Source organism: Dermochelys coriacea, chromosome 10, assembly GCF_009764565.3.
Source record: "Dermochelys coriacea isolate rDerCor1 chromosome 10, rDerCor1.pri.v4, whole genome shotgun sequence".
Classification (NCBI taxonomy): Eukaryota; Metazoa; Chordata; order Testudines; family Dermochelyidae; genus Dermochelys; species Dermochelys coriacea.
Genome location: NC_050077.1, coordinates 39,093,234 through 39,107,133, shown reverse-complemented (window position 1 = coordinate 39,107,133; position 13,900 = coordinate 39,093,234). Strand labels below are relative to the sequence as shown.

Here is a 13,900-nt window from a genome sequence, read left to right as displayed (position 1 = left end):
GCCTCTCCGTTTCCTATCTGTTACGTGATCATGCTCTAAGCGCCTCAGTGTCTGAGTTAGAAACTTTCCTCCAATGGTGTAGTCCTTTGAGGACTGACAGCCCATTTGACCAATGGTATGAGATATTAATGATTTTTATCCCCGCCCTCTGATCTGTGAGCGAGGGGAGCATGGTCCAACTGAGAATGTCGGATGAGGCGAGGCCCCGTTTCCTGGGCAAGTTGCGGCCAATGGCGCGGAAGGGGCGGTGCAGAGCGTGGATTGTTTATACCTTGGGAGGAGGGGAAAGTAGGTCAGAAGGAGAGCGAGGGGGCCTAGCTGCTAAACCCGCGCTGCGGAATAGGTAAGAGGGAAGCGGGAGGAAGGTGCGACCGTTCTCTGGGCGGGGGAGTGGGGTTAGCCTGTTCCGAAGCGGGGGGATGCGGTTGCGACTTGTCCCCGGGCTGGGGAGGGGAATGAGCCTGCGGCCGGTCCCTGGGTGGGTGAATCTGTGCAGGGAGGGTGAGCCAGCAGCTTGTTCCTGGGCGGGGGGATCTATGCTCTGTTGGGGGGCTGCTGTCTGTGGTAGGAGGAATCAATCTGTGTGTGTGTGTGTGTGTGTGTGTGTGTGTTTAGGGAAGGGATGTGGATCTGTGGCCTGTGGGTGCTTTAAAAACTGTCTGCCTCTGTGAGATCAGTCTTTGTCCTGTGTGGGACGATGGGGAACCCCATACTGCTCGCTAGCCACCCCCATTCCCCTCCCCTGGCATAGCCAGGGTTGGTTCTAGTCTGGGCTCAGTCCCTGGTTCTCCGAACGCCTGCTGGGTTTGTATTGGGGTCAGTCGTGTTCTCTGGCCAGGCTGGGCTTCCTATGAGCATAAGGGAGTGAAGTGGTGTCTGGAACTGGTCTGGTCCCAGCCATCTCTAGCAGATAGGAGCCAATCTGTGTCATCACTGAGGGATTGATGCTCCCTTGGATACCATAGAGATGAGTCTGGTGTAAGAATCTCAGAAGTACAGAATTGTTGTTTGTGGTGCTGGTCTGTACTTGAGAGCTCTAGGCAAAGTCACTCACTCTTAAAACCCACAGGCTTGAGTATCAATTGCACACTAATGACATCACCCTACCCCTCTTGTGCCCCAGGGATTCTGCAGTTAGAACCCTGGCCTGGACAAATGGCTGATTCTGCCAGCTGTAGCCATATGGCTACCTTGTTTGCATCCTAAGGGAACAGAATCTGTGTAGCTAGGTAGACAGGGTCATTGTTATTGAGCTGCTCTTTCTTCCTTAGTGTCCCTGTGCATTTGGGAAACTTTCTCAGAGGTACTTTGCATCCTGGCATCACTCTTTGCTCTCATGGTGTGTTGAGTGTGACTTGAACGTGGCACTTGTAATTGTGCAGGTTGCTCCTTTATTTATCCCATGCTGACCTCGCAGCAGCAGCAGTAGCATCATCTGCCCTCCTGACTAGGAAGCTCAGTTACTCTAATTCCTTCCTGACAGGGTAACTCTGTCACTTACTTACCTGCTGAGCAGATTGTAGGAGATAATTTGCTTGCTGCTCTGAGCAACCATCATCATATTACATTGATCCTGGCATTCTTTGTTAGCTGCCAATCAAGTGCCACATAGACTTGAAACTGGTACTGCTGGGCCTTGGAACCTTGCATGCAAATCAGCTAAAGCTTCATTCTAGACTTCTTCAGACCTCGTACTGCCCCAGATATCTGTGATCATGCGCCACCTGGCTTGTGGCAATCCCCCTGACTTGGGTCAGTATGACAATGGGCCTGTGCTGTGATGGGCCCTCAGCCATGGGACTTGCTCTTCCCTGAAATCTGTCTGAGTCCTTTGTGCATGACTTCTAAAAATGTGTCTCAGCTTTTCTTTCTCCCTCCTAGATGACTGAGTGTAGCCACTCTTGAGTCTATATTAACCTTTCCTTCTTTTGTGCTGTTTTCTGTTCTCTTCTGTTTCTAAGATGCCTCAAATTGTTCTTATTTCTCTCTTTTTATGACTATGGCTTTTAATGCTTTATGCAGTGGCTTAAAATATATTGTATTGCCCAGTATCTTTACAAATCCTGTTTTTAGTGTCTGCCACTGGAAGTCAATCTTTGCCTTTCCCTGTGGAGTATCACCCCACCCACACCTCCACAATTCTCCCTCACCTATGGGCTAAATCCATGCCTCTGGGTTTTTGGCCCTCTAGCCTTACCCTAGTATCTTTCTTCTTCTCACAGGCTCTGCTTTCAAACAGGTTTAACGTCTGATGTGTAAGATCAGGCTAGCTTTTTCTGTGTCAAGCTAACACTTCTCTCTTATCAGCTTGGGCACCAATAATGAATCTTTTCCATTCTCCCCTGGAGATCTCTGATCTCCTCTTCCTGTGTAGTAGCAATGTTTAAACAACTTGGCGTTCTGCTGATGCTTAACAATTAACAGTGGGTGCAGATTTTCCATTAATCTATTTAGGGTCCAATCCTGTTCCCACATGAATCACTGGCAAAACTCCTTGACTTTAACTCCTTTAATCTTTGCTCACTAATTGAGACTTGCTCTCCCTTCCCCATCACAGGTTAGATCCAATTATAATTTTATGGAAAGGAAGGAGAATGGTTCTCAAGTCTTTGCTGAATAAAGACTAAGCTGGTTCTTGGGGTTGTTTGTCAATAATTGGGCTTTGTCTGACTTGCATACTTCCTGCTGCCTGCAGTCTCCCTGGGCTAGAAGTAAATCACATTTGGATATGGACGTTCTCTTCTTTCTCCCCTCCTTCTAAGGTACCTGATTGGGTGTTAGTCTAGAGGTACAGATTGACTCAATCTCAGTTTCTACGTTTCCACCCATCCCTGGGTGTGTTCTTTTACGTCCCCAGCACTCACCGGTGTTGGGAAGTGGAGCACCGCGTCTGGGAGCTGGTGGAAGTGGAGCGGGCTGGGGCCACGTTGCTCCGCTTCTGTCGCTGCCAGTGAGTGCTTGTCAGGGGGCAGGGGTGTGGGTAGGGCTTGGGGCAGTCAGGGGACAGGGAGCAGGGGGGTTGGGTAGGGGTGGGGTCCTGGGGGTGTTTAGGGATGGGGGTCTCTGGAGGGGATGGTCAGGGGACAAGGAGCAGGGGGGCCAAAGCAAGTTCGATATAGCACGGTTTCACATATAATGTGGTAAGTTTTTTTTTTTTTTTTTTTGTTTTGGTTTGGTTTGGTTTGGTTTTTTTGGCTCCCACAGGCCGCGTTATATCAGGGTAGAGGTGTAGTTATACTTGGAACTGATTCTCAGGAATAAAATATTGACCTCTGTCTCCCCTCCCATTTAGAACTCTGGCCATAGATTGCAAATTATATGAACTGCTCCAAAATCAGGTGTGTGTGGAAAGAGTAGGAAGCTGGTATTATACCATAAGGGTTTCCACAGGGTCTCCTGGGGCAGGGCTGGTGTGATAGTCAGCATTTTCTTTCCTGCTTTAGGAATAGAATGAGGAATCAGAGTGCCTGTGCCTTTCAGAAGGGGTAGACTGGGAATAGACTCACAGAATCATAGGACTGGAAGGGACTTTGAAAGGTCATCTAGTCCAGTCCCCTGCACTCATGTCAGGACTAAGTATTATCTAGACCAATCATTCTCAGGTCCCTCACTGTCAGCAGTGCTCTGAACCAAATCTCTGGGCATCCCACAGGGAGGTAGAAATGGGTCATAGGGAAGAACAGAAAATCACCTGAATCTCAGATGTGTGTGTTGTGTAAAATGCTGGTAAATACCACTTATTTTTCTTTACTCCTTTCCTCTAACTCAAAACTGAGGAGTCTGTGGCAGTACAGTATACAGGCAGCCCCCTTTCCACAGATCTGTTAAAGAGGCTAAGAGATGGATCTTTCTCTCTTAGAATGGGGGTGGGAGAGTATAGTGAATGATAAAGTGGCAGGCTTAGGCCAGTACCTTTTTATTTCATTAGCAAAAGATAGTTAAGAGCTGCATAGGCCAGGGAGACCCCTCAACAGCAGGGCTGTGTGGGGCAAGGAGCTCTCTAGCATGTTTGCTCTAAAGGAACTTGACATTTTCAGAACTAGAGGGATTGCACATGAGTTTAAGGGTATGTCTACACTACAAAATTAGGTTGAATTTATAGAAGTTGATTTTTTAGAAAGCAATTTTATACAGTCGATTATGTCCCCCCCCCCCACTAATGCACTAAGCACATTAAGTCGGTGGAGTGTGTCCACAGTACTGAGGCTAGCGTCGACTTTTGGAGCGTTACATTGTGGGTAGCTATCCCGCAGTCTCCACCGCCCATTGGAATTCCAGGTTAAGCTCCCAATGCCTGATGGGGCAAAAACATTGTCGCAGGTGGTTTTGGATAGATGTCGTCAGTCGTCCATCCCTCTGTGAAAGCAACGGCAGACAATCATGTCGTGCTTTTTTCTGTGTGGGCTCCATACTGCTTTCAGCAGACGGTGCAGTAGCACTGCTAACCATCGTCGTCATCCACCGCTTCCGCTGGCACTCTGCTCTCCTGGTGGTCTCGCAGGGCCACTTCCACTGCAACTCTGCTTGGCTGCTCTTGTCTCGCCATACCACAGCAAGTGTGCAGCCCACTCAGCTGTTGTGTCCTGGCAGCAGTAGGTCTGCAAAACTGGTCATCCAACCACCGCTTCCCCTGAAACTCTGCACTCCTGCAGACGCCATACCACAGCAAGCATGGAGCCCGCAAAGATCACCACAGCAATTGTGAGCATTGTAAACACCTCGCGCATTATCATGCAGTATATGCAGAACCTACAAAAGCAGGCAAGGAGGCAATGGCAGCGCGGTGAGGAGAGTGATGAGGACATGGACACAGACTTCTCTTAAACCACAGGCCTCGGCAATTTGGCCATCCTAGTGGCAACGGGGCAGGCTTATGCCATGGAACGTCGATTCTGGGCCCGTGAAACAAGCACAGACTGGTGGGAACGCATAGTGTTGCAGGTCTGGGATGATTCCCAGTGGCTGCGAAACTTTCACATGCATAAGGGCACTTTCATGGAACTTTGACTTGCTTTTCCCCTGCCCTGAAGCACCAGAATATCAAGATGAGAGCAGCCCTCACAGTTCACAAGCAAGCGACGATAGCCCTGTGGAAGCTTGCAACGCCAGACAGCTACTGGTCAGATGGGAATCAGTTTGGAGTAGGCAAGTCTACTGTGGGGGCTGCTGTGATCCAAGTAGCCAATGCAATCATTGAGCTGCTGCTACCAACAGTAGTGAGTCTGGGAAATGTGCAGGTCATAGTCGATGGCTTTGTTGCAATGGGATTCCCTAACTGTGGTGGTGCGATAGACGGAATGCATATCCCTATCTTGGGACCAGACCACCAAGGCAGTCAATACATAAATCGAAAGGGGTACTTTTCAATGGTGCTGAAAGCACTGGTGGACCACAAGGGACGTTTCACCAACATCAACGTGGGATGGCCAGGAAAGGTACATGACGCTCGCATCTTCAGGAACTCTGGTCTGTATGAACAGCTGCAGGAAGGGACTTGCTTTCCAGACCAGAATGGGGATGTTGAAATGCCTATAGTTATCCTTGGGGACCCAGCCTACCCCTTAATACCAGGGCTCATGAAGCCATACACAGGCAGCCTGGACAGTAGTCAGGAGCTGTTCAGCTATAGGCTGAGCAAGTGCAGAATGGTGGTAGAATGGGCATTTTGACGTTTAAAAACACGCTGGTGCAGTTTACTGACTCAGACCTCAGCAAAACCAATATTCCCATTGTTATTACTGCTTGCTGTGTACTCCACAATATCTGAGAGTAAGGGCTGAGACATTTATGGCGGGGTGGGAGGTTGAGGCAAATAGTCTGGCCGCTGATTACGCACAGCCAGACACCAGGGTGGTTAGAAGAGCACAGCAGGGCACGCTGTGCATCAGAGAAGCTTTGAAAACCAGTTTCATGTCTGACCAGGCTACAGTGGGAGAGTTCTGTTTGTTTCTCCTTGATGGAACCCCCCCCCCCGCCTTGGTTCACTCTACTTCCCTGTAAGCCAACCGCCCTCCCCTCCCTCCTTCGATCACTGCTGGCAGAGGCAATAGTCGTTGTTTCAAATTCATTTTTGCATTCTTTCTTAAATTTGTCACACAAATAGGGGGATAACTGCCAAGGTAACCTGGGAGGGGTGGGGTGAGGGGGGAGGAGGAGGGAAGGACAAGGTCACACTGCATTTCAAAACTTATTGAATGCCAGCCTTCTGTGCTTGGGCAGTTCTCTGGGGTGGAGTGGTTGGGTGCCCGGAGGGCCTCCCCCCGCCCCGCGTTCTTGGGCATCTGGGTGAGGAGGCTATAGAACTTGGGGAGGAGGGCGGTTGGTTACACAGGGGCTGCAGTGGCAGTCTGTGCCTTTCCTGCACCTCAGCCATACGCCAGAGCATATCAGTTTGATCCTCCAGTAGCCTCAGCATTCCATCCTGCCTCCTGATTCCGCCACCTGTCCTCTCGTGCGTCCCTCCTGTTCTCGTGTTCATTTTGTGCTTTCCTGGACTCTGCCATTGTCTGCCTCAATGCATTCTGCTGGGTTCTTTCAGTTTGGGTGGACTGCATGAGCTCAGAGAAGATTTCATCATGAGTGTGGTTTTTTTCGCCTTCTTATCTGCGCTAGCCTCTGGGACGGAGATGCTAGTCGCAGTGTTGAAACATTTGCAGCTGCGGGAGGGGAAAATAGGGAGAGTAAAATTTGAAAAAGACACACTGGCCATTTAAAAGGAGGGGCTGATGTTTTCGGGTTAACGTGCAGCACAAACCCAACTAAGCCCCCCGCCCCCCGCACCCAATTCTCTTGCATGATCGCTTCACCACCACCCCCCACCGCGTGGCTAACAGCAGAGATGATTTCTTTTCAGGTACAGGCAAACAGCCCAGCAGGAATGGCCACCTCTGAATGTCCCCTTAATAAAATTCCCCTATTTTAACCAGGTGACCATGAATGATACCACTCTCCTAAGGATAACGGAGAGAGAGAACGGATGTTGCTTGAATGCGAGCAAACACTGGGATAACGCTGCCATGCTTTCTTATGCAATGATTCCAGACTATGTGCTACTGGCCTGCCGTGGTAAAGTGTCCTACCACGGAGGACACAATAAGGCTGCCCTCCCCAGAAACTTTTTGCAAAGGCTTTGGGAGTATTACCAGGAGAGCTTCACTGAGATGTCCCTGGAGGATTTCCATTCCATCCCCAAACGTGTTAACAGACTTTTCCAGTAGCTGTACTGGCCGCGAATGAATCCCAAGTCTTCAGGGCAAATTAATCTTTCTCTGCCTTCGATGTCCGGGAGCCCGGGTTGGGAGGATACTGTCTCTGGGGTGATAAACAGCTCCTGGCTGTGAGGGAGAACAGTTTCTCCGCTTCCCTGGTATGCGCTATCTTCAACCTCCCCCTCTTCATCATCTTCCTCATCCCCAATATCCTCATCCCTGTTGCATGAGACTCCCTTGGAGGAGTCCATGTACAGGTGTGGGGCAATTGTAGGGGCACCCCCTAGAATTGCATGCAGCTCATCATAGAAGCGGCATGGCTGGGGCTCTGACCCCGAGCAGGCGTTTGACTCTTTGGTTTTTTGGTAGGCTTGCCTCAGCTCCTTAAGTTTCACGCGGCACTGCTGTGGGTCCCTGTGATAGCATCTGTCCTTCATGCCCTTGGAGACTTTTTCAAATATTTTGGCATTTTGTCTTTTGGAATGGAGTTCTGATAGCACGGGTTCATCTCCCCATACAGCGATCAGATCCCGTACCTCCTGTTCGGTCCATGCTGGAGCTCTTTTTCGATTCTGGGACTGCCTGGTCACCTCTGCTGATGAGCTCTGCCTGGTGACCTCTGCTGATGAGCTCGCCACGCTGGCCAAACAGGAAATGAACTTCAAAAGTTTGCGGTGCTTTTCCTGTGTACCTGACTAGTGCATCTGAGTTGAAAGCGCTGTCCAGAGTAGTCACAATGGAGTACTCTGGGATAGCTCCCGGAGACCAATACCGTCAAATTGTGTCCATGCTAACCCAAATTCGACCTGGCAATGTCTATTTCAGCGCTAATCCCCTTGTCGGGGAGGAATACAGAAATCGATTTTAAGAGCCCATTAAGTCGGGGAAAAAAATAGCTTCGTTGTGTGGACGGATGCAGGGTTAAATCTGTCTAATGCTGCTAAATTTGACCTAAACTCGTAGTGTAGACCAGGGTAAAGAGATGTTTGGAAGAGGTGTGGAACCCATGGAAAGCTCTAAGGAGGAGGGAGGGGTTTTTTGTTTATGACATACTTAAAGGAGATTCTAGGGGGGGAAAGGAGGGGATTGAGCAGCAAGAACTGGCTCTTCTGTTTTCGTATGTGAGTTTTTGCTGTAATGGCTAGAAACTTGTTCTGGTCTGTCTGGGGGAAATAGAACCTCCCCAAACCTGGTCTCTGAGATGCAGCTAGCTAGAATTCAGAAACACGCAAGAAGTTTTGTTCTTGAGGAAAGTAGGGACAAGCTGATGAAAAGATCATTTTCTCTGTACAGCAAGAGGTTGGTCTTTCTTCTCCTCTTCCCATTATAGTCAATTAGTCAAAGATGAGCAGACAGGCACACACAGATCAACTTGTGTAGTGACTGTAGAGCCAGGAGGCAATGCCATAGACAGCTAAGAATGGGAGAGTTTAGCATCAGAACTTGGCTATGCACGGTGTAGTTACTAGACCCACAGCAGCCTGCATATATCAATTATTGTTGATCTTCATCTCTTTTCAGGACAAAGGTGAGGGTGTTGGGTGGTTCGTGCAGTAGCCGTTCTCCTTTATGTGCTAGTGCAGGGTAGCACTGCCTCCCCCCTTTGTGCTTCCAGGAGTATTTCTGGTAACCCAGTTCAAGGTGTTGGGTTCAAAGTGAAGTAGATCCTAGTATTTCTCTCAGCCAGTTTGGGCTGGGAGCTCTGCAGAGGTGGTGAGCTTGGCTCCTAAGGGTAGGTTTATGCTTGTATTGCTCAGCAGCAACCCCTGCTGGCCAACAGGTGTAGCATTGACCATGCTATGAAAGGTGTGTCTTACTAGTCTAGCCAGAGAGTAGTGGTGTGAGAGGCATGGTTCCATAAGCGAAGGCCCCGGTTTTACCTGAGCCTGGCTATCCCAAACCTATTCGCAAGGTGGCCAGGAGAGGCGGTAGAGCCAGATGACCACTGTAAGGAGTTGGGGAAACCGGTCACTGGAAGGAGGTGGTGCCCAAATAGATCCTTTCCGGTTGACTCTGCTGCTCTGGGTAATCTTTTCTTCCCTTCCCATTTTGCAGATTATCTGTATCAAAACACCATGGCACGACGCACACGCAACAGCAGGGCCTGGCACTTTGTCCTGAATGGGGTACGCCGGGATGCAGATGCACGGGCAGTAGCTTTGGCCTCTGGAGCCCATGGATGGGGCTATGACTCTGATGGGCAGGTAGGTTGGAATATTAAGGATCTCAAAGTTAAAACATGCTTTAGAAGAGGATATTTTTAAACACCCATTAAGGAAACCTTTCCTCCTCCCATGATGCAGGTGACTAGTGGCTTGAGGGCTAGGTGCCCAGTGTGGCAATAGCATGCACAGTGGACCATATTGAGACAAGATTCCAGTAGCCTAAGCTTACAGGGCATCTAAGATGATGCAAATTGGACTCTCACCCAGTTACCAGCCTGTAACTTACAAGTCCCCTTGACACACCACTTCTAAATTTGTCTCACTTCGTATAAATTGATGTAGAAGAGCTGGAAGGTGGGAATGAAGGAGGAAAAGAAATAGAACCATGTAAGAAGGGATAAATTAAAATAGCTGCTGACCTCCTTCAGCTTGCTTTCCCCCAGCTCCTAGTTATACAGGCTAAACTCCCTAGCAAGGTGCACATTGGTATGAGGATAAGATTGACTCAGACACCTGATTGGCCCAGTGAATTCAGAGGGACAATGTATAATTGTTTTCCTTTAGTCCTGTCAGAGTGGCTTAAAGTTTCTACAGTGGAAACGTTCTCTATAAATTCTGCTAGGTCACTTCTGTGGAGGGGAAAGAGGAGAAGAAAAAAGGCAGAAATGTGTCTTTCTAGATGTTTGGCCTGAACATCGAAACAATTTGCAGAGGACGGGAGAGCACTGGGGTGGGCTGAGCCAGAGTTGTACAAAATCCAAGTGTCATTGTAGCCTTTAAGCATGACTTTCAATCTGGGCAATGGAGCAGGAATACATAGGAAACAGTGGGCTAATTATCTAACACCAGTGTAAATCTAGAATAATTTTACTGAAGTCATTGAGATTAGAGTCTGGCCCTGTATCTTGTATGAAGTACAAATACTGCATAAAAGAAATCAGTTTAGGTTCAGCTGTTTGATCTGCTGGCATATAGGGATAGTAATGTTTAGGTGCTGTTGTAACTAAATGTCTTCTGTGCCCATACACCACAGTAAGCAAAAGCTTTTTAATGAAAGTATCTTGAGTGTGAGGCCTTCCAATCATCTGTCCTCTAGCACAGAAGCCAACATGGAGTGTTGCCCTCTCTTCCACATGAGGAGCAGCAGCGGTTACTGCTTGAAGCCACCATTCCCTCACTCCTGAAATGCACTCTACATTTTCCCCCTTGCTTGCTATACTACTGTGGGTGGTATCCTAGTCCCTTCTTCCATGTCAATCCCTCAGCTGCCCAATCTCGCTCTCCCTACCCTGTGTCTATCCCTTTTCCCCATCCTGTGGTTTCCTCCTTTCAACCTCATACATCCCTAAATCGTGTCAGTGATGTAAAATCAAGACCTGGAATGCAGTGTGCTTATTGTCATCTTCCTTCATTTTGCTTGAACTTTGCATCCTTCCCCGTCCACTCATCTGTGTGGGCTCTTTTGGGCATGTGCCCGCTGGGACCTTTGGGTATTACTGCAATACAAGGAGTGTCAAGCAATGGCTTTGTAAAGCACTGCTCAAGCTATGGGATGGCCCTCAAATTTTAGCTTTGATGGTATCCTTCTGCTTTTCCATGGCAGCACAGTGACTCCGACTCTGAGCCAGAGTTTCCTTCCCTCTCGCCCTCCATCCCCAGCGCCATCCCTGTGACAGGAGAGTCCTACTGCAACTGTGAGAACCAGAATGAAACTCCGTACTGCTCCAGTCTGCACACCATCCATCGTGTCAAGGACTGCCAGTGTGGTGAAGAGGATGAGTGTATGGAAGCAGCTCTTAAACTGCACTTGCTATTCCTCTGGGGTTTGAACTGTGCTGCTTTCTTTTGCCTATATGTTTCAGGGTCCCCTCATGTTATGCAGATGGTGGTGCCACTTGCTCATCTGTAGAGAATGGGGAGGGGACCACCACTGCATGCTTAGTGGGGAAAATATAACCTGTGCTATTCCTGCATGGGGTGCTGTTTTGTTCTTATGACCTACTCCGTAGGGAAACTGGGAAATAACGAGTATATTATAACCTGTATGATTCACAAGCTAAACTCTAAAGATGTTAATGCACCAGATCTCACCTGTGGGGGCCTGGTTTCAAATCCAGCTTAGGCCACAAGTGAAACTGAACTTCCTGGTTACATTCCAGGGCATGTCTACACTGCCCCGCCATGAACTTCTGGGGTGTGAATAGCAGTGCACACCAATGTGCTGTAATTCCCCCATGTGGATGCTGCAGGTACAAATTAAATGGTTCCTACTTCACATGAATGTAATCTAGTGTGCATTGCTGTTCACACACCTGTAGTCTGAACTGTGGGGCAGTGTATATGTAACAAGGATCAAACTCGGCACAATTCAGTACAATTAGCAAACTGGTCAAGTAGTAAGGAGTATTTAAGATCAGGCTTACTGTGCCTTCGGAGAGCTACATAAAATCTGGTCCTAGCCAGATGGTGGGGGTGTTCATATGTCAGGAATGAGAAGGCAGAACACTGCTTACCCTCTGGCTATAATTTCATGAGCCTAAAGGGAATAAAAATGGGATTCTCCAAAATTCAAGGACGCTCTAGAAGTGTCTTAAATTCTCATTTTCCCAGATTAGACATCATCTAGGTCATTTCCTGCCTGTCTTTCAGATTGACATTGCTGTTTGTAATAAATACTAAGGCAACATTACTCTGTCTCATTCATGGCCTGGATTCCATCCCAACCTCACATGCTAGCTGACAGCTGTTATGTAGGTAGGTTAGATGTTAGGTAACTGCAGTTGTAGGACAAGTTGCTTGCACATCTGAGCTCTGGTGTAACCCCAAAATGAGAACCATTGTTTTGTTGATGGTGACAGATGTGGTTAAGGAGGGACCACATTGGCATGACATCCCTAGCCAGAATACAGCAAGAAGGTCTTGGGCTTTAACAAGCTGACTGTTCAACTAACCAGCTTGGTATTTAGCCTGCTAGATTAAAAAAATCTTAAAGACTGTTAAACTGTTACATTTCTGGGTTGTTGCGATCTCATATAGCCCCACCTCCTAAAGATGCTGCCTTTTTTCTGAACAGACTTTGAGTGGGTGTGGGATGACATGAACAAATCGACTGCAACCCTCCTGACCTGTGACAACCGCAAGGTGAACTTCCACATGGAGTACAGCTGTGGCACTGCTGCTATCCGTGGGAACAAGGAGCTGGCAGAGGGTCAGCACTTCTGGGAGATCAAGATGACCTCTCCAGTCTATGGCACTGACATGGTATGGTGAGCCAAGCTCTTTAGGAACACATAGGTGCACAGATATAGATGAGCTTTTAACAAAACAGTACTTGACAGCATGCCTCATCAATTGCTCTCAAAGTACTTCACGAAAACTGGAATCCTCCTCAGCTACCAGACAGGGAAACTAACAGTTTAATGCCTGAAGGGACCATTAGATCATCTATTCTGACCTGCGTAGCACAGGCCATTAAATTTCTTCACAATACCCCAATATTGAGCCCAAGAACTTGAATTAGACAGAAGGAGAAAAGTTAAGTGACTTACTTGAGATCTCGGAGTCAGTGGAGGTCATGTATAGGACTCGCATCTCCTGGCTCTCCTTCATGCCTTTTGTTACATCATTATTTGTAGGTCACCAGTGATTGTCTCAACATGACAAAATAAAGAGATGGGCCCTGCCGCACAGTGCTTGGAGTGACAGAATGCAGAGAAATGCCTGTCCAGTCAGACATGCATGGTTTTCTGACTAGTTCCTAACATGATGAACGCTGGAACATCACTGGAGCATGTAGATAAAGAAGTTACTATTTAGCTAACAGTCACCATTTTCCACTCCCCCTTTGGTTGGCTTTTGATGTGGCCATCTCCTGCTTTGCCTGCCTCACTCAGATAAATAGTAAACTCCTAGAGTGCAGGAATAAAACCTGTAACTTGCCCAGAGATTCCGATGGAGCCTATTGGGACATGCTAATAAAGGTAGCAGAGGGAGAGACCCAAAGATGCAATTCCTTGTGACGTTCCCCTCTGGTGTTGTCTGGACTGGTGATCTGCTAGGTGACTCCAATCTTTGACTCTGGGAGGCAGCCTTACCCTGCTCTGCTGTGAGAACCCCCACTCCTGGGGTGTTCGCACACAGCCTCTGGCATGTAAGCTACTCCTTGGATTGTGCAACCGAATGACACTAGCCAATACCTCTGATCCCAGCCACAACCCTAGGAACCTCTGTCTTGCAGTATCCAGTTATGCCCGCTGGACACTGCAAGCTTATGAGTCTAGGGAGTCTCCGACACGCTTCAAACCAAAAGCACTGCTTCAGGTAGAATAAACAAACAGATTTTTAAGTGATTATAAGTCAAAGCATAACAAATCCGATTTGGTCAAATGAAATAAAAGCAAAACGCATTCTAAGTTGATCTTAACACTTTCAATGTCCTTACAAACTTAGATGCTTCTCACCACAGGCTGGCTGGTTGCTTTTCAGCCAGGCTCTCTCCTTTGATCAGCACTTCACTTGCTTGGTGTG

The 13,900-nt window shown here is 48.2% G+C and overlaps 1 protein-coding gene across 3 annotated transcripts in view; it reads left to right on the top strand.

Moving 5' to 3' along the window:
• The first annotated feature begins 156 nt into the window (after positions 1–156).
• SPSB3 (splA/ryanodine receptor domain and SOCS box containing 3) overlaps positions 157–13,900 on the top strand; it is a 28,286-nt gene continuing 14,542 nt past the window's right edge. For 2 of the 3 annotated variants that reach the window (XM_043494385.1, XM_043494384.1), the window contains exons 1-4: positions 157–216; positions 9,264–9,412; positions 10,977–11,154; positions 12,447–12,634. In XM_043494385.1, the coding sequence (XP_043350320.1) occupies positions 171–216; positions 9,264–9,412; positions 10,977–11,154; positions 12,447–12,634 (561 nt within the window). In that variant the 5' untranslated portion in view covers positions 157–170. The other variant, XM_038417874.2, reaches the window with a different exon arrangement.